We start from the raw sequence: 26,505 nt of genomic DNA, 5'->3' as shown, positions 1-26,505 counted from the left end.
TATGATCGATATGATGTATGACATACATCAAGTGGAGGATTAATAAAAATATAATTTACATTAAGTACCATAAAATAGAAAAAGAACTATGGTTTATATGTTTCGTGAGATAAAATATTTAAATTATAGGTTATAAATATAATATGGTAAGTTAGTTATCAGATATATGAAGGAAATCGAATCTGAGATTTTCATGAGCAACGGAAAAAGATCATTCCAAATTACAATCATGAATGAACATTATAATTACAGTCGTAAACAAAAGGTACAGTTATGCAATCAATACAAAAATTATAACGTGAACAATCAAATAAACAAGGAGAATGCTACGAACGTTTGTTGACTCGTCTCCACACTCCTTGCTCACAAACGCTCGAACACAGCAACCTCGAATGCTCGAACAACACGACTGCAATACTGCACGAACACTTCGTCTTCGTCCTCAGCAATCGCCCTTGTCACGAACTCTCCAGCAACACGAACGGCCTCCACATAACCTCGACGGTATCGAGTTGAGTATGACACCACCAAGAAGGTTACCTTGGTATTCTCGGTGTGAGAATCCATAGAGTGGGCTCTATTTGGACTTGGATTGAGGCAGAAGAAGAAGGAACGAACAATCGTGTACACGATTGGGCAAGTGGAAGAAGACAGAAACCTATTGCATAGGTTGGTGCCCAATCGTTTAGCACAGTGTTTGTCGCCTACAAATCACTACACGATCGTTTACTTCGCTAAAGTTGTCGCTTAGTAAATCGATATTTACTTGACAAGCTCCGTGAGTTTCTTTTTGCGAGAGAGAAAACTAAAAAACAAAGTTTCAACCTTTTGTAAAAACTTACTAAAATTAGGAAAACAATTTTCCTTTTATCTCATGTTTACCATGAACCACCAATAACCTCCCACTCAATTGGTTATTAGATAAAAAGATTTAATTATCCAATAATGAATATTATTATAAATATAAATGATAACCAACTTATCATACTATATTTATAACCTATAATTTTAATATTTCATCTCATGAAACATATAAACCATAGTTCTTTTTCTATTCTATAGTACTTAATGTAAATCTCATTTACATCAATCTTCCACTAGATATATCTCATATATCATACCGATTATATCATATATAATCAAAATACCTTTTGTCAATTTGAACATTTCAAATCAACACCAAGAACTGGTCCTCAACTGAATCCATTGAGCTACCAAGGGAATCTTATGTACCTGTAGCTCGAAGCTTCAACGGTACGTGAATAACTGACAAAACTTTTTAGTCAAGGGATCCACCATCTGTTAACTGCCAGACACTCCACTAAAGACTGACAACTAAACTCTCTTTACCATAGAGATATTATGTGTCCATTCCAATCAGCAGCGCGACAACCCTTCATAGATCGCTTGTAAGTACAGCTCGGCCAAAAACCGTTATGCCCCTGTAGTTACATCTAACTTCTTAAGTACCGTTGATTCCTCTAATAAACATAAGTCATAGTCCTACTATGACTAAGTCCCTTCCAAAGAGAAACTGATGCCACTATGTTCAAACCCCGGAATCAGCCATTAAGGGAGCAATCTCTCTACTTATCCCTACTTCAGGAAAAATTCCATCTTGTGGATTGAGTTCCCAGCTCCCAGATCAGACAAGTCCCCAAAAAGGTAGGCATGTTGAGTTGACAATCTGGTCACTTTCACCCATACTAATCAAATGACTGCCCTCAAAGGCAGGAGTTCCCAAAACACTTAGGATTGAGGTCGTGTCACCTATGGTCGTTTAGGTGAGATGCAAGTCTCTAGTATCAACGACATTATGTACAAAGTCTATTCATCTCGTGATCTAGGTCTTATACAAAATCTTTGTATAGGACACCTCTGCTCACACATCTCCACATGAAATGGTCAGGATCTACCATCTGTAGTAGTTTACAACACTTTCAAACCTCTACAAAACGGGTCGTATCCGTAGTGTCACCAGGATCAGGTATCCCACCTTAATCCTTATACTACATACCTATTTAGGTTATCACTTAAGGCATGATCCACTTGTATATCATATATGCATGTTTAAGTTCACATAAGATGACCAAGAAACTTTGTTTATTGGATATAAGTAAATGCCAGAATTAAATAACACTTATTTAAACAGTTATTTCACCATAAAAGAGTGTCGTTTTAAGTTCCATGCATGCATGTATTTAGTAACGGCCTAACTTAAGTTCTAGGGGGTCGGGCCGTTATAGAATATCACTTACATTGTCTCCATTTTTAAATCTGATGATGAAAGCGTTCAACGAAGATATTTGACTAAAACCCTGAGAGAACACTTCAAGAGAACAATGGGAGAATTTCATGGGGAGTTCAACAAAAAGTGAATACTAGGAGTGACCTTCCATTTTGTTAATACCAATGCTATTGAATGCTATTGGTAAAATATTAGTTGGGAATAAATGCTTTGGTGGAATGTTGGTGTTGTATTGAATACACATTGAATGGTTGAAGGAAGAAGATGGAAGGGTTTGGTAGGAAGGATTTTTAAAACTGAGGATCATTTTGGAATTTCCCATGGGCAAAAGGTCAGTGGTAGAAAAGTTTTTAGGAAGAGGTAATTGGTAGAAAAGTTTTTGGTCTTTGGTCTTTTTGTGAAATTTTACAAGAACCACCACCACCATAATAATAATAATAAAAGAAAAATCCTTCAATCAGCGAAGAACCCACCATAGGCGACAACATCTTCGACTGAAACCCATCGTTAGCAATTGAACAAGGGTTTCAACTCTTTTTTTTTTTTTTTAATTCTTTAAAATCACTTTTAAAGAAATCAAAATTGAATCACAATACCACAAACATAAACCAACAATTCAACATGAATGATCACTTGTTAGTAAGAATACTTTAAATCTACATTGAATAGATTAACCATATGATCATTCATGTCAAATTGTCAATAATAACATACTTGAAGTATGGGGTGGGAGAATCTAACCTCAGACCTCAAGTGCAATAGTAGAAGCACTATGTCAGTTGAGCTATACTCTTGTTGGCTTATCCAATTAAGAATCTATAGCGTCATTAATTAAATCATATGAGAGAGTCCAATCTAATAAAATATTGATTCACATACAAAGCTCGTACTTTAATTATATGTATTATTATTTGAATACATCTAACAAGACTCATACCAACAATATATTTTATCATTGATAGACTATCCAAATTTTGTTATATTTGTAATTTTTTTTTTACATTATGCTATGTATACCAATATTTTGAATGATTGGTATATTTGCAATTGTTCATTATTACTACTATTATTATTATTTAATTTTATTGTTTCTAAGGATTTTTTTCCAGCCGTCTCCTTTTATTGCTTTTGTCAACAATTTGTAGCGGGCAAATTGCAATTTAAGTTATGCAACCAAGCCAAAGTCATAAAAGGAAACAGATATAATTTAACTCACACTTCCCAATGTTATGTTTTTAGCTATAGCCTATTGGGCTATATTTCTTTAAATATTATTTGGATCTTTTTAGCTATTTGTTTATTTATTTGAAGTATTTCATTTTAATTTGATTTTTTTTTAGAAAATTGAGTTTAGCCGAGAGAAAATATTAAAAAGTTATATTAGATTTGAGTAGTTTGAGATTATTATTATTTTTTTTATCAAAATTAGTTGTTGCATCTTATTGAAACGACTATTGGTCCATCGTCGTTTGCTTACGGTTTGTGTATAACAAATAATTGTCCTTGCGACAACACTGACATAAGAATGTCTTGACTATCTATTAACAGGGTTTTTGTTATTTCATTTTATAACCCATTGTTATTTCGTATAACTTGGTTTTTGTATATCGTGTACATATGTCTACATTGTAATTATCTATATCAAATTAAGATGTAATCAATTTATTAGTGTTATTTAGGTTTTATATACATTGTTTCACCCAACTCGACACGAGACCATCGTAGTGTAGCTAACCAGGGGAAAGTGTTTACTGGGGGTAGGTAGCGGCAAGCGAGAGCAGATTGGGGGTTTGAAGAAAAACAAACACGAAACTTCGTTCCTCAACAAAGTGTTCACTTCTTTTTCGTCAGGTTTCATTCGATTTGTTGTGGATTGGATAATGGAAATATTAATTAAAGATATATTATGTATCAACTAAAGATAAATGTGAGAATATAGTGAAATTAAAGATCAAATTGAAGTCAATTTTTCGATTTAAATTTTAAAATGTTGTGATCATTTTGAGAACTATGTAATATATAATTATGTGTTAGTTATATAGTTATGGTGTCTATCTTGTAATGTATTTGTAACGTAAAATAATTGGGAAAAAAACAAATTAAAATAAATTCAGGTGTCATAAAACGAAAAAAGAAGGAATATTTTGTAAATGTAATTGTAGGTAGCTTTATATCTTATTTTGGTCGTGCACTTTGTTCTATTTTGGTTTTTTTTATTTTTTTTATCATCATTTTGGTGCGTAGATTTTCAAATGTGCTATAATTATTTTTTTACAATGTTTACAATAATATATGTTCCTATTGAATTTTGGTATCTACGATAAAATTATTATGCGCAGGAAGAATCAAGGAAATATCTTGCATAATGGAAAACCTTACAGCTATGTGGTGTTTGGCCACCAACACTTTGACATTCAAGTTAATAATCATTTAGAAAGAGAGCTAGAGAATAGGAATTATATTCATGATGTTTTTTAATGTATCTATAATGTCTTGAGTCCTTTTGATATATAGAGAATTCGTTTTGTAGATCACTTGGTTAATTAATCTTCTATATAATTAACTTGATCGTTAATAACTTAATATAAGGCATCATGAATGAATCAAGCATGTGTAGTTGACTTAATAGACGAATATTTAGTCATAATTTGTTCATCATGGCTGATGGGTCTTCGATATTGTTTTCGTGTCATGGCCACTTCCATGAGTCGACTTCTAAGACCTCGTTAACTTCCATGACCGACCCCTAAGAGTCGACCTTCCTGGTTTTTGTTGATCTTACGTCAGTAATTGATCTATTTAGCTTTTATGGTTGAATCTATGGATCGACAACCATACTTAGTCAAATAAAATCCCTCTTTTGAAATGATCAATTGGGTCGTTCTTTATAGCTAAATATCTCGCCATATTTTTTACCCACAATAATATGTGTTTGTTTTTTTTTTTTTTTTTTTTCGAGAAAGCAACTATATCTAACTTTGAAAAGGTAATCACTTTAATTATTTTTGCATTATGTTGTTTTCTATTTAATATTCGTTTATCCAATGTTTATCCCAACTGCATATCACTTGAAATAATGCTCATATCAATATGATGGTATTATACCATCAATTTATTAGAAACAAAATATACCTAATGATTATAATTATTATTTGTTAAATTTTATGCATCTTAAATATACATTTAAAATAAACAACTATAATGTGACAAAAAAAAATGGATAACATGATTTTGAAAACAAATGATATCTAGACACACACGACATACAAATAGCTGTAGTTCCAAGCTAAATGTCAGGATGAACTTAAGTTATTTTTAATTAATTTATAAACACAGTTATAAATTTTATATAATTATTATTTTAAAAATTCATATAATTGATAAAAATGTTATATTAATACATATTTTAAGTAAAAAAAAAATCATTAAATTTATAACATCAAATATTATATTCATATTTTCTACTCCATAATGTAATTCTACCTTCAAAGTTCACCTAATAAAAATCAAAATTTGAATATACCCAAAAGCTAGGAAAAATCTACTACACATCATCTAAAAATAGTTTAAAAATATATATATATTTTTACAAATATAAATCTGTCATAAGAAAAAAAAACCAAGCAAGCAGATTTCTACGAATACATAGGATAGGATTTAATTTAACTGTTTAAAGAAAATATAAAATTTATACAATTTTTGTCGAGAAGGGAAACGCCATTTGCATCCTGACGACCTGATCTGATTGCGAATACGCGCTTTTCGAAGCCGTGATAAAAATCACCTCTCATTACAATTTACAAATTGACATTATTCTACGGATTATTTTTAAATATAGAAAAATAAATTAAAATATTTATAAAATATAGTAAAATTTTAGAATTATCAATAATAGATGTTGATAGATTTCTATCCGTGTCGATTAGTGATATGATAGACACTGATAGAAGTCTATTAGTGTCTATCAATATCTTTCAACATCTATCATTGTTAGTTCTAAAATTTTGCTATATCTTGTAAATATTTTCAACAGTTTTATTATTTGAAATAATTTCCCTTATTCCATAGATGGGGCTTTTAGGAGCTAAACCTCTAGGATTTCTAATTGAGCAAACCCATCATCTAGCATTGGTTACTGACACACTTTATCAACAAATTTTGTATCGATGTCTCGTATGACGTCTCATATACTTGTCATTTACACGGTTGAACTTGGTATATAAGGTGTATATTTTAGCTCATTTCATGCAAGCACCACGACAAGACAAATTGGGATGTTGCAGTTCGTACAGTTCGTTATTTGAGTAGTCAAAGTTAAGAGATTCTCCTTCGTTCCAGCTGCGATATTTCTCTATCAAGTTCATGTGATTTGGATTAAATCAGTTATCCCTTAACTTGTCGCTCTCTCTCATGTTGGCTTGGTTTTCTTGTTGGTTCTCTTATTTCTTGGAAAACAAAGAAGCAACAAACGGTGTCTCGTTTGTCCCCATAAATCAAGTATCGCTCCATGGCTTTTATTACTTCTGAACTTAAATGACTCAAAATATTACTTGAGAGTTTTCGAGTAGATTTCATTCTCATGCCATAAATTTATTTTGTGATAGTAAATCAATATTACATATTGCTCAAAATCGAGTTTTTCATGAACACATAAAGCACGTCGAGGTGGATTATCATTATGTTCGAGATGCTGTTCAGGATGACATCATTAGTACTCGTCATGTTTCTAGCAACGAGCAACTTGCAGATATCTTTACAAAGGCTCTATTTTTTAAAGTTTATAGTTAGGATTGTGACATTCATTATTATTTTTATATAGAAAGAAATGGAACCTTTTACATCGAGTTGATAATACAATTTTATTTTAGTTGAGCACGTCAATTTGAAAGTTTATAATTAAAATGGATAAACTCGATAAATTTACTTAGAGGTGTTCAAAAAACCCGATGACCCGAAAAAACCGATCAACCTAACCCAACTCGTATGGTTTGAGTTGGGTTATCAACTCATTTGGGTTGGGTTGGGTTCAAATAAATGAATATATTATGGGTTGGGTTGGTTCATGGGTTCACCTAATATAGTCCAAACCAACTCGAATTTATTATTAACTTTAAAATATATTTGTTTATTACCTATAACACAATTATTTATACATTTGATTTTAGTTTTATTTCATTCTAATATTTTTTAATAATTTGTTATTCAACAACTCTTAAAAGTTTTTTTTTGCTTTTTTTTTACTATATAAATTGAAATTGAGTTGTTAATCTTAATTCAATATATGAAAATAATTAAAATTATATTTTTACATATTTATGTTTTGCTTTTTTCTATAACAAAATTTTAAGTAAATGACCCGATTAACCCGAACCAATCCAACCCAAATATTTGGATTGGGTTGAGTTCATTTTTTAATAAGGATTATTTGGATGGAAGAAATAATTGGGTTGGGTCAACTCAACCCATAAACACCTCTAAATTTACCAAAGGTAACGAAATAATAATTAAAAAAAAAAAAAAAGAAAAAGGGAAAAAAAGGAAAAAAAAGCAGGAAAAAGGAAAAGAGCGCGGCCAAGTAACATCGGCCATCAAAAGTTAGCTGAATATATTTAAAGCTCCATGGGCTGAGAATGAGGTTCGCATATCTATTTCTCCAGTTGGAGCCTGAAGCCTGAAACCGCTCTATTTTCGCGCCTCCTCAAAATCTCCTCCGCTACTTTTCTCTCGCATTTCCGTCGGAATTTTGTGGAGAGAACATCGAGAGAGAGCTAGCCCTGTACTGTTGATGTTCATGGCGTTGCAAGCAGCGATTTCGAGGAAGGTTTTAGACCAGAGCGGCCTGAGATGCTTCGTCGTCGGAGCTAGATCCATGTCGTCTTGGTGGAAGAGCGTAGAGCCGGCTCCGAAAGATCCGATTCTTGGCGTTACTGAAGCTTTCTTGGCCGATCCAAGTCCTAACAAAGTCAATGTTGGAGTAGTGAGTTTCTTCTTCCTCTTGTCCTGTTCGTCTTGGATTTTGCTTCGATCACTGTTTGATAGTTGTTGTTTATAATTTTGTGCATGTTTTGCGTCTCTTGAGTTTTTTATAACGAAGATCAAAGCGTCGGAATGAAAATTTTAAAATTGTCCATACGAGTGATGCGAAATTTTCTGTATCTGAGTGGAAAATGGAAATCGTATTCCATATGTTGATATATGAACTATTTGCTTCATCCGTCTTCTGTATATTTCTTGAATAATTGTCATTTCAACGGCACTGTTCCTGCGCGCATGCGAATAGCTTTCGAATTAAGCTCTGAGTTTGTCAAGTCATTAAACATTGGGGGATTCCATGTACGAGAACTATTAACTCTTGGTTTTATTGACGAATCTAGAAGCAGGAGTTTTGTCTTTCTCATTTATTAATTTAATATTTATAATGTCTATGATAATAGTTCTCGGATCGGAAAGTTCCTAATATTTGTTAATTGTTATTTTATAGGCAAATTACGGTATCTTTTGATAGTGTGCTGTCTTTTTCAGTGGAATCTTTAGATTTATCTTTACGTTTCTTCCACTTCAGGGTGCATATCGAGACGATAACGGAAAGCCGGTGGTCCTCGAATGTGTGAGGGAAGCTGAACGGAGGATCGCAGGAAACCTGAATATGTAAGACGGCGTGTATCGTAGTTTGATGCATTTAAATAATCATATCTTCATGTTATAATTTAATTAACAACTTGCTGCTGTGATTGCAACCTTTTACTGTCGTCTCACCAAGTTTATCGTTCTATCTTCGCCAACTAGATGGATTCCATTTTATATTCCGTGGAATTGGACCGTGGTCCATATTTTTGCCTTTGTTACCCGTACTTTTTCACTTCCACTATACATTGCATGCATTTGGATTCTTACAGACAACTATTGGAATCATCTCTCCCAGCATCATTAATTGTAATGATTGTTGGATTAAGTTAGCACTTGGGAACAGAAATGATGATATTAAGCCGTGAATTGGCATCAGGTTTTCTAGATTAATTCACGAATAAGATAACTACGGAGGCTCTTAATTATTCCTTCCCTAATATAATGCAACCAATTCTGCTTCTGTACCCTATAATTTGAAGGGAATGGGCACTCCACGAACTTGATTTTATTTGGCGGTATACCTGTTTGTGAGAATAATCAGAAGGAAAATCAGATATTTGATTGAAAAGACTTCCGTTTTTGCTAATTTTATTTTGTTATGGCGTCTCTGGAAACTTTGTCTACCTTAATTATTTTATCTCGGTTTCACTGAGATAAAATATTATTTCTATGTAGAACCGTGATACAGTTACATGGATGGTATTAACAAATACTCTGAGGAGCCTATTGGCATAACAATTGGGCATTCCTTTTTCTGTAGAAGGAATTCAGTGCCCCTTCTTCCCGTGTTTACGTATGCTAATTGAAAAACCCAGAGCTCTTCTTATTCACCTGAAGACAACTTCTATCGGCGTATGTCAGTGGGGATTTCCTTGTACATTATGTCATAGCTACAGAGATTTTACTGTTTAATTTATTTGTAATTTTCATGGTGACTGCCTACGTTTTTTTATATGAACGAAATTTTATCAGTGTTTGATTAATTTTTATTGCATACATCTAGACTTTTTGTGCACAAAACAGGGTATATCACCTGGTTGAGCGTCCACACTTGAAATTCATTAATTAATTTGAGTGCTTAAAAGTAATGACGGCATTTTGTCTGTTCCACCAGGGAATATCTTCCAATGGGAGGGAGTATAAAGATGGTGGAAGAAACACTGAAGCTGGCTTATGGGGAGAATTCTGACTTAATCAAAGATAAGAGGATAGCAGCTATACAATCTCTCTCTGGAACCGGAGCATGTCGAATTTTTGCTGACTTTCAAAAGCGTTTCCTTCCCGAATCCCAAATCTATATACCAGTCCCTACATGGGCTAAGTAAGAATTGTTGCTAAATCTGCATGCAAATCATTTAAGTTACCCCACCAATTCCATAGGGGAAAAATTTATAAGCTACTTCGTTGGTATGTTTTTTCTTACTCAAGATTTTCAACAGTCACCATAACATCTGGAGAGATGCACAAGTTCCTCAAAGGACATACCATTACTATCATCCAGAGTCTAAGGGATTAGACTTTTCTGCATTCATGGATGACATTAAGGTATTGAAGCATGTTGACATTTCCATGCTGTCTTATCTAATCATAGAATTCTAATATTTATGTTAATATTGCCTCATGAGCACACTACAGTCCGTTGATTTCTAATTTGCATAATTTGTTTAGAACGCTCCAAATGGTTCATTCTTTCTACTTCACGCATGTGCTCACAATCCGACTGGAGTGGATCCCACGGAGGAACAATGGAAAGAGATATCAAACCAGTTTAAGGTTAGAACAATTTTGGGATGATTATTCATACTTAGTGATTGTCACTGCTTCTTTGCCAGATATTAAGCACTGTGATTCTTTTTTTCAGGTAAAAGGTCATTTTGCATTTTTTGACATGGCATACCAAGGTTTTGCTAGTGGTGATCCAGAAAAAGATGCAAAGTCCATCAGGATCTTTCTTGAGGATGGCCATCATATCGGAATTGCTCAGTCATATGCTAAAAATATGGGACTCTATGGCCAGAGAGTAGGATGTCTTAGGTATGTGCCTCTCGACATCGAGATTCCACTTATTTATCTTTGCTATAAAAAACATGCCATCTCCTAGTAGGATCTACCCCTGGTGCATTTTTGTTAAAGTGGTTAACGTAACTTTGATGTGAATTTAGTAACTGGTAGTCATCAATTTCCTTGGCCAGATATAGTGGTCATTGGATCTTTTACTGTCACACATTACCTTTTAGAAGCCAAGCGCCTGTGACAAGTTTGTTGAATAATGTATTAATACAGTTAATAAAGAATTCGTTGTTTACTGAATTTGAGTCTTTAAGTTGATAAATTGATATCGTGTCTACTACATTTCACAATATTCATTTTACTCTACTTTATATTTTAAGCTATATAATTCTTGTGTTATTTACTGGCAATTAATTGCAGTGTGGTATGCGAAGATGAAAAACAAGCAGTCGCTGTTAAAAGTCAGCTGCAGCAGCTTGCTCGACCGATGTACAGTAATCCACCTGTTCATGGTGCATTGGTAGTTTCAATCATCCTTGGGGATCCAGACTTAAAGAAGTTATGGCTGAAAGAAGTTAAGGTAACTACGATTGATTCACAATATCCATTATGTTTATGCTCTACGTCGTCAATCGTCATATAACTTTTCTGTACTCTACTCTGATTTCGTCATTTAATTAAAATCATAGTACATATATCCATCTTTTAATTTGAGATAAACATGCTGATTTTCATACGTCTCACTTTCCAAGTATTGGATAATCTATAATCATTTTGATTTATGGTATTGGCATGTGCTCCAATCCAAGAGGTTGTACTTGGAGGTTCAATACTCCACCTTGCAGTTGTACTAGTTAAGCTTCTTAAGCTTCTTTTGCTCATGCAATATCTTTTGTTTGGAGATATTTTATGATAATGTAGTTTATCCCAAAACCATCGATAATGATCCAATGCATAATCTGTGTAAAGAAGTCCCTAAGAACGAGGAATTTTCCACCCGGCATTTCTGAGTTTGTTATGATATAGTTTTTGGGAGGTCGAATTTCAAATTATGATATAGTTTCTGACAGGTAAAGTTTCAAATTACATCATAACATTAATTATTCTTCCATCAGCTTCGGATGGTGTTATCTTCCTGAAGGGCAAACTTCAATGTAATTTTCATGCTTGCCTTGTTATTTACTACAAATCTTTAGAGATGGAAGAAATTTTGAGGCTGACGCCAATCTATTCAATTAAACAGAAAAAGAAAACTCAATTCAATAATTATTCACTCCCCAATTAATAGATGTCCTCATCTTCATCTTATTTTCTGTATTCAGGTCATGGCGGATCGAATCATTGGTATGCGAACTGCTCTACGAGAAAACCTTGAAAAGTTGGGATCACCATTGTCTTGGGAACATATAACCAAACAGGTACTTAAAGAAGAGCTTACCGGATAAAATATCCATTATTCTTCCAAAGGTCGTTCGATTTCACCTGTAATTTTTTTTAACTAAAGCCCTGTCTGTTAATAATTTGGTTTTTAGTTTTTAGCTTTTGAAGATTAAGTCTTACGCCCAAATTCCTTGCTTTATTACCTACTTCCTACCACCGTTTCAAAAAAACAAAGCAAAGGTTTGAAAACTAAAAAAATCATTTATTTATTTATTTTTTTGAATTTAACTTAAAATTAAAAAAGATAGATGAAAAACATTATAAGAAATTAAGGGAAAATAGATTTATTTTTCAAATACTAAAAACCAACAAGGCCTCAAAAGAACGTTTGCAATTTCCTAATACTGATTGCTTGTTTTGCATGTCATTTTCGTTTTATTTTAAACCGTTTGGTAATCTTAATGGTTTTGCTGTTCCATTGCACAGATTGGGATGTTCTGTTACAGTGGATTGACGCCCGAACAGGTGGACCGTTTGACAAATGAATATCACATTTACATGACTAGAAATGGCCGCATAAGGTAATTTCACAGGTGAACTAGACACATGCATAGGATTCGATAATCCATTCATTTTCAGTTTTTAGTTTTATGCTTCTCCATAATTTCTTTGGTATATTTTTCACTTTTCTTAAAAGAAACATTTGAATTATAAATCAAATTTCAAACCTAATGAGTTTTTAAATTTATTTTTTTTAGTTTTCAAAATTTTAAAAATAAACATATGAAACGTGTCTTAACGTTGACCTCTGCTCAGTTATAACAAAAAAAGAAAAATAAAAGAAAAATAAAAAGAAAGTGATTAACTTGGTTTTCCAATTGGAATTTGGAAGATTTGTAAACTTGATTTTTGAAATCCGAGTCCAAAAACTATTTGCTTTTTAGTTTTTGAAAATTAAGTTAGAGAAGAATATCTTTGTATCTATTCTCTAAAAATATTTTCACAATCCAAAACTATTTTTTTTTTTTTTAGAAAAGGAGAAGCTTTTTTTTCAGAAATTTTGACAACATAAAAAATAGAAGAATAAAAAACAATCGGAAATCGTTAGTCCGTTTGGTAACAAAATCAATGCATGTATACAGCATGGCAGGTGTTACAACCGGTAACGTACCATATCTGGCAAACGCCATTCATGAGGTGACAAAATCTGTTTAATTGATTGCGGCTTACAAATTTGCTTTACAAAATGATACGCTACGGGAGAGTTTCTGCCTGGCGAATAAAGGTACCTATTTACAAATTCCTTCCCTCTTCCCTTTTAGTTTAAATGGGGAAGGGGTCACACACAGATCAAACTTTGATTTTTGTCCTCATAAATTATGTTCCCTATACTTTTCGTGGATTTTCAAGTTGCAATTCAACTTGCATTCGCGAGTCTTAAGTCAATTGTCAAATTCAAATTCCAGCTAAATAATCCATTTTTGATCCATTTGCTTTGCGCGTATAACTTCAATGGAGGTTTTAAATCTTCAGTTCGGTTGTCTTTATCTCTCCTGCAATCTGATTTTACTTCCAACTTCTCTTTCTGAAATAATATTTGTTGTTTCTTCTAGCATGCCCTAAATCACTTCACACTCAAAAAGTTTTTCCTCAATTACTCTCTTAAATCACTCCAAAATATGTCGTCCAAAATCAATTTAACGTTTCTTTTCATATAATCAAATTTAATTTTATATAGTAAAAGGCTGGTCGTGAGATGCTAGTGTTTTTCAACATGACTAGCTTAAGGTTAATCACTTCTGTACGTATTTTTTTAATCTCATTTTGGAAAACATTTAATACTCATTTCTTTTCCTTTCTAAAAAACCAAATCCAAATTAAAAGATTAATTTATTTATTCTTTACCTTTTGAAATGAATCCTCAACTTTCCGTTTTTACAAGATAGAAAAAAGTGTTTCTTTTATCTCAACTTTACTTGCAATTTCAAAACACTTCTCAAATTTAAAAAGAAAAATTCAGAAAATCGGACCGGTTATCAGTAATTTATTTTGATAGTGAAAAACCTAAAACTAGACGTCAAAATAAAATGGCAACCCAACATAATCTAGAAATTTAAGTCCCATTTAAAAACCATTCAGCTTTTTATTATTATTATTATTGTTATTATTATTATTATTATTAATAATTAAGCCTATTAGGAATGAACATGATAGACTAGAAAATCAAAGCAACAAACCGAACCGAAGACGGTTGGTCGGAAGAACAAACCAAATTGACATTCTTTAAAAAAATTTAAAGAATAATCTATCAAAATCAAGATCGGTTTGAACATCTACTAAATCAATTATGATTGATTCGGTGCGAGTTTGTTAGAAAATCGACTACGATCAACTGTTGAACACCCCCTAAAGTCAACACAAATTTTAAAAAAATTTAAATCTCGTTGGTAATCATTTGATTTTTGTTTTTAAAAATTAAACCTATAACATTACTTCCACCTTCAAATTTCTTTTTAGTTATCTACTTTTTACCAATGATTTAATAAATTAAATCAAAATTTACAAATATATAAAAAAAACAGCTTTTAAAAGTTTCTGTTTTTGGAATTTGATTAAGAATTCAACACTTGATAAAGGTGCAGATCTTTGGAGGAAATAAGTTCAATTTTTTTAAAAAACGAAATGATTATCAAAACTAAAAACAGAAAATTTAGATGAAACCTAAAATTTTGAGATATAAAAGTTTCAAAGATTTTGGAAAAATGGCATGCCTAATGAGGGAAACAGTACACTAGAGAAAAAAAAGAAAATCCAAAATCTATATCGACTCATTGCCTAACTTACTGCAGATTTTCGTTAGACAGATAGATGGGATGATGATGACGGACCTAAGAAAAAGAGAACGAAAATGTGAAATTACCAAACATATTCTTACGCAATTGTCGGCCGCCAATTTTTCATGCTTGACATATGATTAACCCATCGGGAGATCCATTCATTTGATCGCTTTTCTTCTCTGCCTGCAAAGTAAAAAACAGTGCCATTCTTTTCCCTCTTTTTTCCTTTTCCAGCGACAAATCTACAGTAAAAAGCTTAAAAGTGGTACACGCTACATAATGATTATAAGCTCCTATACAAACAAAGAGCATAGCTGTAATTAAAGACGAGATATAACGGCGATGATTATTAGCTAACTGTATAACAATCTATAATAAGCCACTCTTGAGAGCTTGTATTGGGATTTTGCATATACCTAAGACCTAGCAAGACGTGAGATACAATACAAGTACCCTTTATATACTCCTAGCTATCTAGAATTTGTGCGGTAAAAATAATAATGTACAGACGTAGTAAATATATATATTATTATATTAACCAAATGTAAAAGTAGTTGATATTTTACCACTTCCGCAATGGCGTTGGATAGACTCCATATGTGGAAATTTCCTGAATGGTTGGTTTTCAGAGACCGCAGGCCTCGCTAGCTTCACAACATATGCTAGATAAACTTGTACTTTCATAGCTTCGAGTTGATCTATGTAACTGCATGATGAGGGAATGCAAGTCCGGTCTGCCGCCGAACATGCTCTGGTATGAGCCTCTTTATCAGTTCAGGTGATGCTCCGGAAAGCTGAAAAATAAATTCAATGATGGAAAAAATAATCAACGAAAGTACAGTCATGTTCTATTTGTCAAAAACACATTAACAGCTTGAACTCTTTTCCCTTTTCCTTTTTCTTCTTTTTGTGGACGAGCAGTGCCGTTGGATGGAATGTCAACTCTCAAATAGTTCAAAACTCATTTTCTACTCAAATGGTAAACTAATTATGCTTTCATTGTCCTTTAATTTGATGTGAAGTATTACTTGGGCTAAATTTACTGCCGGAAAAAGAAATGTAAATGAGACATACTTCCTGTTTAAAGTTGAAGAGCCCGGGGCAACTGACGACCAGTAGGAAGGCGTGCATTAGGCTCCCGAAGCTCATCAAAGAAAGGATGTGCACACGCTTCAAGCTGCCCATGGGGGATTATAGTTGGTAAGAAAAACAGCATTGTCCATCTTTAACAAACTGAAAAACATGATGTAATAATGTATAGATGAAAATGGTAGAAATTGAGAATTCAGCACATAGCATGGCCAAACATTCCAACATGGTAAAGATTCCGGTTATATGTGCAAGCAGGATAGTTAATTAAGTAGGTGTTATTATATACATTATCAGATATCAACAGTAAAGTCTGAAATGTTTGAACTCACTGCAGTGCACCGGAGACCAGGTGAATATTGAAGAAGCCTTGAAGCAAGATCTATTGCTTCAGGTGGCATTCGTTTGTGGAAGACCTAAATGGATATTGTGTAAATGTATTAGTTATAGTAAAATTGCAAAAGTGAGTTAAATCAATCACAAATGGATTCATTCAAACAAAAAGTTATGCAATAGCTGCTTTATAAAAGTGAGACGGAAAAATAATGTATGGGTGATGTATATTCATAATATGACTGCACGAATACGCTGATAGAACCTCGAGACATGCACGAGCTAATAAAATACCTTGTGCCATGGATGGGCTTTAATCTGAGGAAACCTAAAATCTGTATAATCTGGATTCATGCATCGAATTTCTTCTCGAGTTGGAGTGCCAAGAACCTTCAAGTTGGTAAAAGAAAAGTAAAGTTACAACGGTCATACTTCCACGGCCATAAAGAATATGTTCATTGAACCAGAAATAAGGCTTCACCTTGATTATCTCAACCAGCTGATCTACGGCACTTTCCCCAGGAAATAATGGCTACAAAGAGAGACAAAAGTTAAATTGAAGGAATTTCATAACCTCTCTGTCATAGCAAGTAACTGCCATAAGATGTCAACCTGGCCTAGAAGCAGCTCAGCAAGAACACAACCAGCTGACCATATGTCTATGGATGTAGAATACTCTGTTGCACCAAATATGAGCTCTGGAGCTCGATAGTAACGGGAGCATATGTAAGAGATGTTTGCTTCACCCTTAATCTGACGATAGAGATATATTAAAGATACTGTTGACCAAAGGGTATAGAAGAAAGAGTAATTAATTAATCGTGAACCAATTATCAATGCTATAACTTTGATTGCTCTAATAAGCAAATCTGAAAATCAGACGTCATAATTTTAGACCACTTGCAGAGTAATTATGCATACCAAGTCACCAAAATACTGGGTGCGCCTCCTAATCCCTAGGCCTTCTTGTTCTTTGCATAAATCTCTTGTACTTTGAGCATTAGTCTCATTTCATTTTAGAATCGTTTCCATTAAAAAAAAAAATTAACCAAAATAAGGTCGTTTCTTTTTGGTGTAACACTGGGATCCGCATCATTGACCATTATACTTTGAGCATAGCCTTGTTATCAAAGATGTAAGATAGAAATAGAAATAGTGAAAGTGAAAGCCATACCAGGACTTTTGCACTTCCAAAATCACAAAGCTTGACCTGGTGCGTAAGAGGATCAACCTGCAAAATTTATTATATGTTAGAAGGAACCTTGAATTAAGATGCAAATTGTAAGAGGCCAATCGATTAAATCAAGTATGAAACTACTTTTTAGCTTGCAAATAATAAGAGACAAATAAGTTACATACCAAAAGATTGTGAGGCTTTACATCTCGATGACAAACTCCAGGAACAATGTGTATATAAGCTAGTCCCCTAAAGATCTAATAAACACATTGATTTAATTTCGGAATGCAGATGGAAAAGGACAGAAAAATGTTGAATAGTCTCTGGGTGTGTGAATTCCTACTTGGTAAGTGTAAAGTTTCACGTAGATGAGTGGCATCCTCTGGTTTATACTGCAGTAGTGCTTCAATACTCGATACATAGTCTCAGGAACGTATTCCATGACCAGATTTAAGAAGAGTTCATCTTTATTAGTTGTAGAAAAAAAACAATGCTTCAAGGAAACAACATTTGGATGATCCATCAAGCGCATCAACTGAAGCTCACGATTTTTATAACGCCTGTCCTGCAAGACTTTCTTTATTGCAAAAGTCTCTCCAGTTTCCAAGCATTTAGCCTAAGATAGGTATCAAGAAAATTTCAAATAGAAATATAGAACAAAGGAAAGGAAAGGAAATTTCAACAGATGTTTTATTAGTCTTTCTATATACCTGGAAAACAACTCCAAATGATCCGGAACCAACAACACGTTCCGCCATGTAGCTAATAGTCTAAAGCAATGTGAAAATCAAGGGGAAAAAAGTAAGCAGTTTAGCCAATCAAAACATTGGAGAACAATAAAATGCTAGTAAGTAACACCAAGTAACAAGTCTTGGTTGCCGTACAAGAAGCAAAAACGACCAACCAAAAATTTATTATAATAACTAAGTTGACAAAAATGGAGCCAATATTCGCAATTGAAAGGTTCTACGGATACGTAAGTGAATATCAGTAATTGTATAAAATAAAATTCTTCTAGAAAAAGGTATAAAATAAAATTATAACCTGTTTCTGCTCGCCATTTTTCCCTCCAATAGTAGTGGAGATTATGTGACCAGTTACCGCATCCTTACTTTCTACAGTAGTCGATGACATTCCTGCAATTTTGTAGTAACATATAACAAAAGATGAGTTAAGTTCCTAAACAATAAGGAAGACCAACATTTGAATACTTGGCAAATAACATTTCCAAACTTAAAATTGATATAGGTACCATTCAATGGCATCAATTTGAACACACAAGACATCAACCGTCCCTCTCGAATATATATATTTTAATCAGAAACTGACTATTTTGCTGATCACATTCCGTATTAGGTCTCTATTTTTCAGTGAAATGATTGCCAATCGATGTAAAACACTATAAAGTCTTCAAACACTAAAACACAAGAATATTAATTGCCAAGGATTTGGAACCATCCGCATTTGCCGATGCTAGTATTTGGAATGTTTGTAAATATAAGGATGTGTCGAGAAAGCCATGAAAAGGAGAAGCAAGTTCAAAAGGAGTAGGAAAAAAATATCGATGTCTTCGAAATATAAAAAAACGAAAGATATAGAGAATCAGGTATCATCAACATCCTCAGCCAAACTGCAAGCATTTAAAACACAAGAAACCAAAAGTTAAAAGCCTCAAATAGTTGAAACATTACCTACTGTACTGTCGCCGAAGGCCAAAATCAAGTGATACAATACTTAACAAACAGATAAATGCTTGTACACAAGCATCAAGAATTGATCATCCAATGGAGAAATTAATTCTCTTTAAGACAATAAAACATATCAAGCAAATTCAAGATAGAAGACAGCCTAACCAAGTAACTTCAGGTCGAGTCAGATTGAGCAGTCAATGTCATCATGACATTGCAAAATCGAAGGGCGGAAAGAGAACGAAGCACCTTCAGCAACTAAGACGACAAGATTTGACAGAGAGAAAATGAAAATACTCGAAGAAATCCGTATTCGGTTTCGACAACGCACATTAACTGTTGTTTGACGAGATCGAGAGAAACGAAAGGAGATAACAAGATAAATCCGCGTTTAATTTACTCTTAATTTTAGCAGTCAAAATAAAAGAAACTAAGCGGAGAAGATTAAGCTCGTAATCAGGATCATAATCTCGACCAAATTTTCATAAATAGAAAAATGCAGTACCAATAGCAAACAGTTTCGTATAGACATAAAAGTAAAACTAGTTCAAGAAACAAAATCCCTCCAATCGCATACTGAATCAGAAAACAGACCGATCAGAAAGCATAAGCATTTTGAAAGCAACAAAATCGCTTCCAAAAAACGCGAGATCAAACGCGATTCATGAACCATCGCTACAACAAACACGAAAATGAACAAGAGAAAGAAAGTAAATAACTCGAAACAAAGTAAAGAAAGCAAAAACTACCTTATCGGAGTCCATTGCAGAATCACGGAGAATGTAGTCTGAAGAGGTTCAGAGGATCATTCCAAAGCCAAAGCCGTGCCGCAGAAACTCCGGTAGCCGACGGTGCAATGCGGAGCCTTAGGAATCAGGAGGCAATGCGAGAGTGAGAGAACACCGAGCCCTCGCCATTTCAATTTCTACATGGAATTTCTCGGTTTGTTCATCGTCTTTGAGAATAAAGAGAGTGGTAGACCCAGTGGACTAAGAGAGTGGCGAATGGTCCAGTCAGAGGGCTTTATGAAATTGGTATCTTATGATCTTATCTAAGTCCAGAGTCAGTGCCGGTGGCTCCGTGTGAGAGCCCACATGTTAACTAAGGTGAACCTGCGCCCAATGGGACATATTCGACAAGGATCACATGATGTGGAACCCCAATGATTCAATATTTTTAAAGCAAAAGTCCTTTTTTCCCACCTAATTTTATTGTTAACATTAAGAGGACGTTTGGGGCATAGAATAGTTATTATATTCGGTGGGTTATAATAAACTGTCTGTTTTTATAGTCTGTATTTGGATGGAGACTATTATAGTCTGATTTATAATAGTCTATATTTGGAGTGTATAATTAATATTTTGTCTTATAATAATTTGTGTTTATAGTGTAAGTTATTATAGTATGAATTATAACATTATGTATTTTGAATGTAGATTATTTTAGACCATGTGTAACTTTTCTACTATCATATTTTATAATACTAATAATTATGCATATGAAATATCATATTTTGAAAATATAATTAAGACTATATGTTCCACCAATTTATACAAAATTAATTTGATTATAATTAATATTAAAAGCTAACCACCATTTTTTTGCCATCTTGGGCTACCTTGGTTAACATGGCCAAAAAAGAAAAAAAAAATACATTACTTTTGATGTAATTCATGTGTTTCATATATATAACTCTCTTTTTTTGAGGTAAAAAAAATGTAAGACAAAATAACTAATTCATGATTGCATGATTAAAATTTAAGACAAATTCTCTTTGAACTATTCGGTTCTTAGCGTCGTGGGCTAAAATATGTAAGAACATGGCAATCATCTCCTCCATGTCTATAACTTCAGTTTTAACTAATCCGTCAGTTGTCTTAAGTAAATGACATAAAATGGCAAAACATCTTCTATCCATTTTTGTACTTTGACGACAACATAAATCGGACTCATGAATGAGTTGAAAGTAAGCTAATTGTCTAATATGATGTCTACTGTCGTGTGATATGATTTCTATTCCTCCCATGGTCATTCAGTAATAACTCTAGTGTTAAAAGTAACTGACGTTGTGAAGCTGTAAATGCTGTTAGTATCGTAACTAGTTCAGTTGGGTTCATTATGTACTAAAAAAATTGGAACTGGTCCTGAAAAAAATTAGATCATAAAATAATTACAATACCAATTTTTTAGTCAAATTCTAGAAATATTTCATAGTCATATTAACACTGTTTTTTTTTTTAAAAAAAAAATGTTAACAACACTTTTTATATTACTTTTTTTTTAAAAAAAGATATTATTTTGTTAAATAAACTTAGTCAAACTCCAAAAGTAAAAACTATTTTTTCCATGTTAACAAGACTGTTAATTTTTTTTCATGTTAACACTGTTTTTTTCCATGTTAACAGCACTTAAAAAACAACACTTTTTATATTTCTTTTTTTATTATCCAATCCTAAAAAGGAAAATTTGTACGAATGACCAATTTTTTGGGTCCAAAATGTCAAATGACCCATTTTTTGTAAAAAAAATGTCAATTGACTATCTGTTGACATCATTGCCATACCAGATTACGTAAATACCCTCGGCTCTTTGTCTTCTTACCATTTTACTGAAAACCAAAACTAAACTAAAACTCTTCAAAGGTAACGGCTTGCAAAATCCATCATTTGGGCTTTCAAAACCTTCCATTGCTGCCGACAAATCAAATTTGATTGGAAAATGATTTCAATATGTGCCGATTGTGTCTTAAACTGATTGATAATAGGGATAGGGTGGGTCGTTCTGGGGTTTAGAAATACTGTGAACTTATGATTTTTTTTGTTTATTTTTTTGGTTTTCGATGTGTTCTGAGGTTGAAGATGAGTAGAAAGAGAGAATGTGAGCGAGATAAGTGAGAGTGAAATTGGTGCGAGTGACACCAACGAGACAATGTCTAAAGAAAATCTTTCTCTTTCTTTCTTCTTGGTGGCATTGAAAATCCAACCTGCAAGACATCAACTGTTCTTCTTCTCCGCTGATGATGCTCGTGACTTCTTCTCTGACCAACTTCAACAAAACTAAAGTTGATAAAACTAAAGAAAGAGAGAGAGAGAGCGAGACCGAGACCAAGAGAAAGGGAGAGAGAGCGAGATAAATGGAAAGAGAGAGAGACGAGAGTTATGAAGAGAGAGAGGGAGATAACGAGAGATATGGAGGGAAAGAGAGTGAGAGATATGGAGAGATATGAAGAGAGAAAGAGAGAGGGCGAGAGATATGGAGAGAGAGAGCCAGAGTGAGGGAGACAGGGAAAGAAATATGAAGAGAGAGGGGGGGAGAGAGCGAGACATATAGAGGGAGGGAGAGTGAGAGATATGGAGTGAGAGGGAGAGATATGGAGAGAGAGCGAAACATGAGCATATCGTTCAATGGGACAAGAAAGGAGAGAAATCGAGGGAGAACGATCAGACAAGAAAGGAGATAGGAATGCAATGGAGACTAGAGAATATGCAAACAGTGAATCGTGGGGTTGGGAACGGTTTTCCTAGAGTTATAATCTGATAATATAATTGGAGCTCCAACTAAAAATAGTTGGAGCCCCAAACAAGGAGTGAGTTATTATATCCTACTCCACCCCACTTTACTTTTTGGCCTAAACATGCCCTAATTATATCTATATTATCCATACATTATGTATACAACACTCAAATTGGTTAAAAGATTAAATCAGAATAGTTAAAAAAATCTAATCATGTCGATCTATGGGTCTTATTATGTTTTTTTTTTTTGTAAAAAATATAGAGTTGCAATTAAATGAATAGGACCTTACAGTTCGAGGTCAAGACACAAACACAACCAAAGAAAAAAGAGAAACAAAAACAAAAATACAAAGAAAATGCATACACAATTTAAAGAAAGAGGTCCCAAGGGGGAGAACTTGCTTGAGTGCCCTTAATAGAAGTCGTAAGTCATTGCGAACAACAATAAAAACATTAGATTGCACGAGCTAACTAACCAATTGGGAAGAACACAAGGTGGCTCCATGGACACAAAGACGATAAATAACTACACACTAAGCGACTGATCTAGACCTTACGCCTCAATCGGTCACCCATACTAAAGTGACATATCAAATGCTTTGTATCCTAATGAGCGATCCTATGAGAGCAAGTGCCCCACAAGAGCATGTCCCTTAAACAGTTTGGCTAAAAGAGCAAAATAATAATAATAATAATAATAAAAATCAATGGTCTCTTAGTCTCAACTCCACTAGTGCACATATCATATGCACTAGGAATATTAGAATATTAACTGCTGATACAATCATGCGTTCCAAATAGCAAACCAAGAAATGAAAGAACATATGAAAATATTACCTCAAAACCAAAAAGGTTAGACTAAGCTAACACATGGTTCCTAGGCCAAAAAGAATCCCATGCACTAGCAACCCAAAGCTCTCTTGAGCAACAATGAAGTCAGGTCACACGATTCTCCATTCCAGCCTCATCCACCATCGATTGAGCTTACTTAAAAGAGATCAACTAGCTTTCTAGAGGTAGAATGCTAGTTCTAAGTCCCATTATTGTAAAGGAAATCACCAACCTTAACATGAAAGAAGCTAGTTGAAGGGATTGAATCCCAATGTAGAAGCATTTTATCGCTTTTGTCTCTGAATTGGGAGAGACGATTTTGCAGAATTAATAAAAACAGATTAAGCATGTTTTTTTTTTTTTTAATTTTTTTTTTAATTTTTTTTTTTTTTTTTATATCAAGGAGAGATGAAGATTAATTTACCTCTGTAGAACCTCTTTAAAGATCTTCTCCCAGTCTTGAATAAATAGTAGGATCACAAACTTGATACCACGAGCAAGACATGATCACAAGCCTTCTCTGTTATTCTCTTTGAACAAGGAGGTTTGTGGGAACCTTTTGAAAGAGAAATGGAAAGGCAAAAAACATTTTTTCTGTGATATTTTTTAGATTTTTTAGATTTTTTTTTTTTTTATTATTTTTTTTATAGGGAGAGTTCTTTTTCTTTTATGTAAAAATAGTCTATTAAAAATGCAAACCTTATACATATTTAATATGTCAGGGGAGTTGTAACTCCTCTTACCTCACTATCCACTCTCCTGCAACTGCAGGAGAGTTATTTACTTTTAATTAATTAATAAAATTAAATATCAATTAAATTCTAATTTAATTAATCCAATTATTAACTATGATATATTTAACTTAATGTACATAAATTCTCACAATCCTTAGTTTTTAGTATGAATCCCAATTCACATTAATTTTAACTTATAATCTGAATATGAATTCGGTTCATATTAAATTAATATTTGAATCTTATTCAAATATTAATACTCTCATCTTATATAGTTTAATTTGAATCTAATTCAAAATTAATTTTATACTATAATGCATATAATATTAATTGCATCATATACAATTAACATAAATTCCCTTAATAATTAATTTGAACACTTCAAAATTTTCCAACTTTAAAACCTTGTTTAATCCGTTTGTAAGCTAATAGAGAGACCTAATGAATCTACAATTATAAGCTCCAATAATATGAGATTAAGTACTTAAACTCTTTAATTAAATTAATTAACATTCATTAACTATGGACACTCTATTAAAGACCCATAGTTGCACTCTTATAAACTATAGTATATTTATATGTCCATCGATTTTACCATTTTATGTAAGTCAATCTTTCATAGATTGTTCGTAACTACAGTTAAGTGAAATTATCGTTTTACCCTTGTAGTCACCTCTTGCTCATTAAGTACTACTGATCCTATAATAAACAATTTGTTTATGATCCAACCATAAACAAAAGTCCTTCTCGGGCCAATGAGAGGGTGAGACCTCATTGTTCAAGTCCCAGAGTTAGCATTTAAGGAAACAACCTATATACTTTTCTTAAAGGCGGGATAGAATGAATTCCATCTTGTGATGCTATGTTTAAACTCTTCACTCGGTTTCGTCCCCAAAATAGTAGGCATATTGAGTCAGAAACTAAGTCAAATCTCATTCATACAAATAAAAAAAAAAAAAAAAAACCCTCATGAGTAAGAGTTCATAAATCAATCAGGATCAAGATCAAGTTACATGATTATCATTTGAAATATTGATATCTCCAGTTAACGGCGTTATAGAGAGAGCTTATATATTTTGTGGTCCAGTCTTATACAAACTCATTGTATAGGAAACCCCCACTTACATATCTTAACATGAACGATTTGGATCAAATCGATTGTAATACTTACAACATTTGTAACATTTACAAAGTAGGTCATAACCATAGTGTTACTGGGATAAGCCACCCTACCTTATCCATATACTATAAACCTTTTAGGTCATTACTTGAACATAATTCACTTATATATCAACCACATACTGTTTAAGTTATATTAAATAACCTTGGATATTAGTTTATTGCATTTTAAGTTATGCAAATAATAAATTGTTGGGGATGGTGTCTTAAATCTATCTTATATTCTCGTATTTTGTAAACTTTATAAGCAAATTATTATCAATAAAATAATTGTTATTTTATGAGAATACACTTAGTCTAATAAACTAAGATCCTAGGTTGTTTTATGTAATTTAAACATATATGTAGAGGCATACAGGTGGATCATGTTTAAATGATAACCTAAACAGTCTGTAGTAGATGGATAATGTTGGGTACCTTATCCTGGTGACCTTACAGATACGACTTGCTTCGTAATTGTTACAAGTGTTATAAAGTCTACAAATGATCTGATCCTGATCATTTATGTAGAGATATGTGAGTGGGGGTATCCTATACAAAGAGTTTGTATAAGATCGGACGACAAAATGAATAATCTCTCTTTATAGCACCATTGCTAGAAGAGACTTACATTTCACTAGGATGACCATAGATGACTTGTCCCAAATCCTGAGTGAGTTGTGAACTCCTACCTATGAAGGCGGTCCTTTAATTTGCATGGTTGAGAGTGGCTAATTTCGTCGACCCAATATGCCTACCATTTTGGGGATTCATCTGATTGGGGAATTGAGAACACTGTTACACAAGAAAGAATTCATTCATTCCCTATTGTTAAGGTAAGTAAAGAAATTGCTCCCCTAAGGACTGATTCCGGGACT

General features: G+C 33.2%; 2 protein-coding genes across 4 annotated transcripts; one reads left to right on the top strand and one right to left on the bottom strand.

Annotated features, from left to right (window-relative positions):
- Window positions 1-7,872: 7,872 nt before the first annotated feature.
- On the top strand, window positions 7,873-16,668 carry LOC120077890 (aspartate aminotransferase, mitochondrial). Of its 3 annotated transcripts, XR_005481849.1 has the most exons (14): window positions 7,873-8,225; window positions 8,811-8,896; window positions 9,990-10,196; window positions 10,315-10,420; window positions 10,544-10,648; window positions 10,737-10,909; window positions 11,306-11,465; window positions 12,208-12,303; window positions 12,752-12,846; window positions 13,408-13,550; window positions 15,693-15,880; window positions 16,024-16,081; window positions 16,190-16,302; window positions 16,529-16,668. XR_005481849.1 is itself a non-coding variant. In XM_039031986.1 (10 exons), the coding sequence occupies exons 1-10, from the start codon at window positions 8,034-8,036 to the stop codon at window positions 13,478-13,480; spliced, it is 1,293 nt and encodes a 430-aa protein (XP_038887914.1). In that variant the 5' UTR covers window positions 7,873-8,033; the 3' UTR covers window positions 13,481-13,769. The 3 variants fall into 3 exon arrangements, 1 of the variants encoding a protein (XP_038887914.1); XR_005481850.1 differs by lacking the exons at window positions 15,693-15,880; window positions 16,024-16,081 and having other exon boundaries at window positions 16,125-16,302; XM_039031986.1 differs by lacking the exons at window positions 15,693-15,880; window positions 16,024-16,081; window positions 16,190-16,302; window positions 16,529-16,668 and having other exon boundaries at window positions 13,408-13,769.
- LOC120077891 (shaggy-related protein kinase zeta-like) lies at window positions 15,423-20,426 on the bottom strand. Its single transcript, XM_039031987.1, is given in 13 exon segments — window positions 15,423-15,896; window positions 16,177-16,203; window positions 16,205-16,279; window positions 16,524-16,607; window positions 16,819-16,914; window positions 17,006-17,056; window positions 17,137-17,277; window positions 17,699-17,755; window positions 17,884-17,958; window positions 18,045-18,317; window positions 18,412-18,471; window positions 18,746-18,837; window positions 20,139-20,426. Coding segments are annotated over 12 exon segments (1,125 nt in total). The 5' UTR covers window positions 18,836-18,837; window positions 20,139-20,426; the 3' UTR covers window positions 15,423-15,800.
- Window positions 20,427-26,505: the final 6,079 nt, after the last annotated feature.

The sequence above is a fragment of the Benincasa hispida genome, chromosome 5, assembly GCF_009727055.1.
Source record: "Benincasa hispida cultivar B227 chromosome 5, ASM972705v1, whole genome shotgun sequence".
Lineage (NCBI taxonomy): Eukaryota > Viridiplantae > Streptophyta > Magnoliopsida > Cucurbitales > Cucurbitaceae > Benincasa > Benincasa hispida.
Note: the sequence above shows the minus strand (reverse complement) of the source record. Positions and strands in the feature narration are given on the sequence as shown.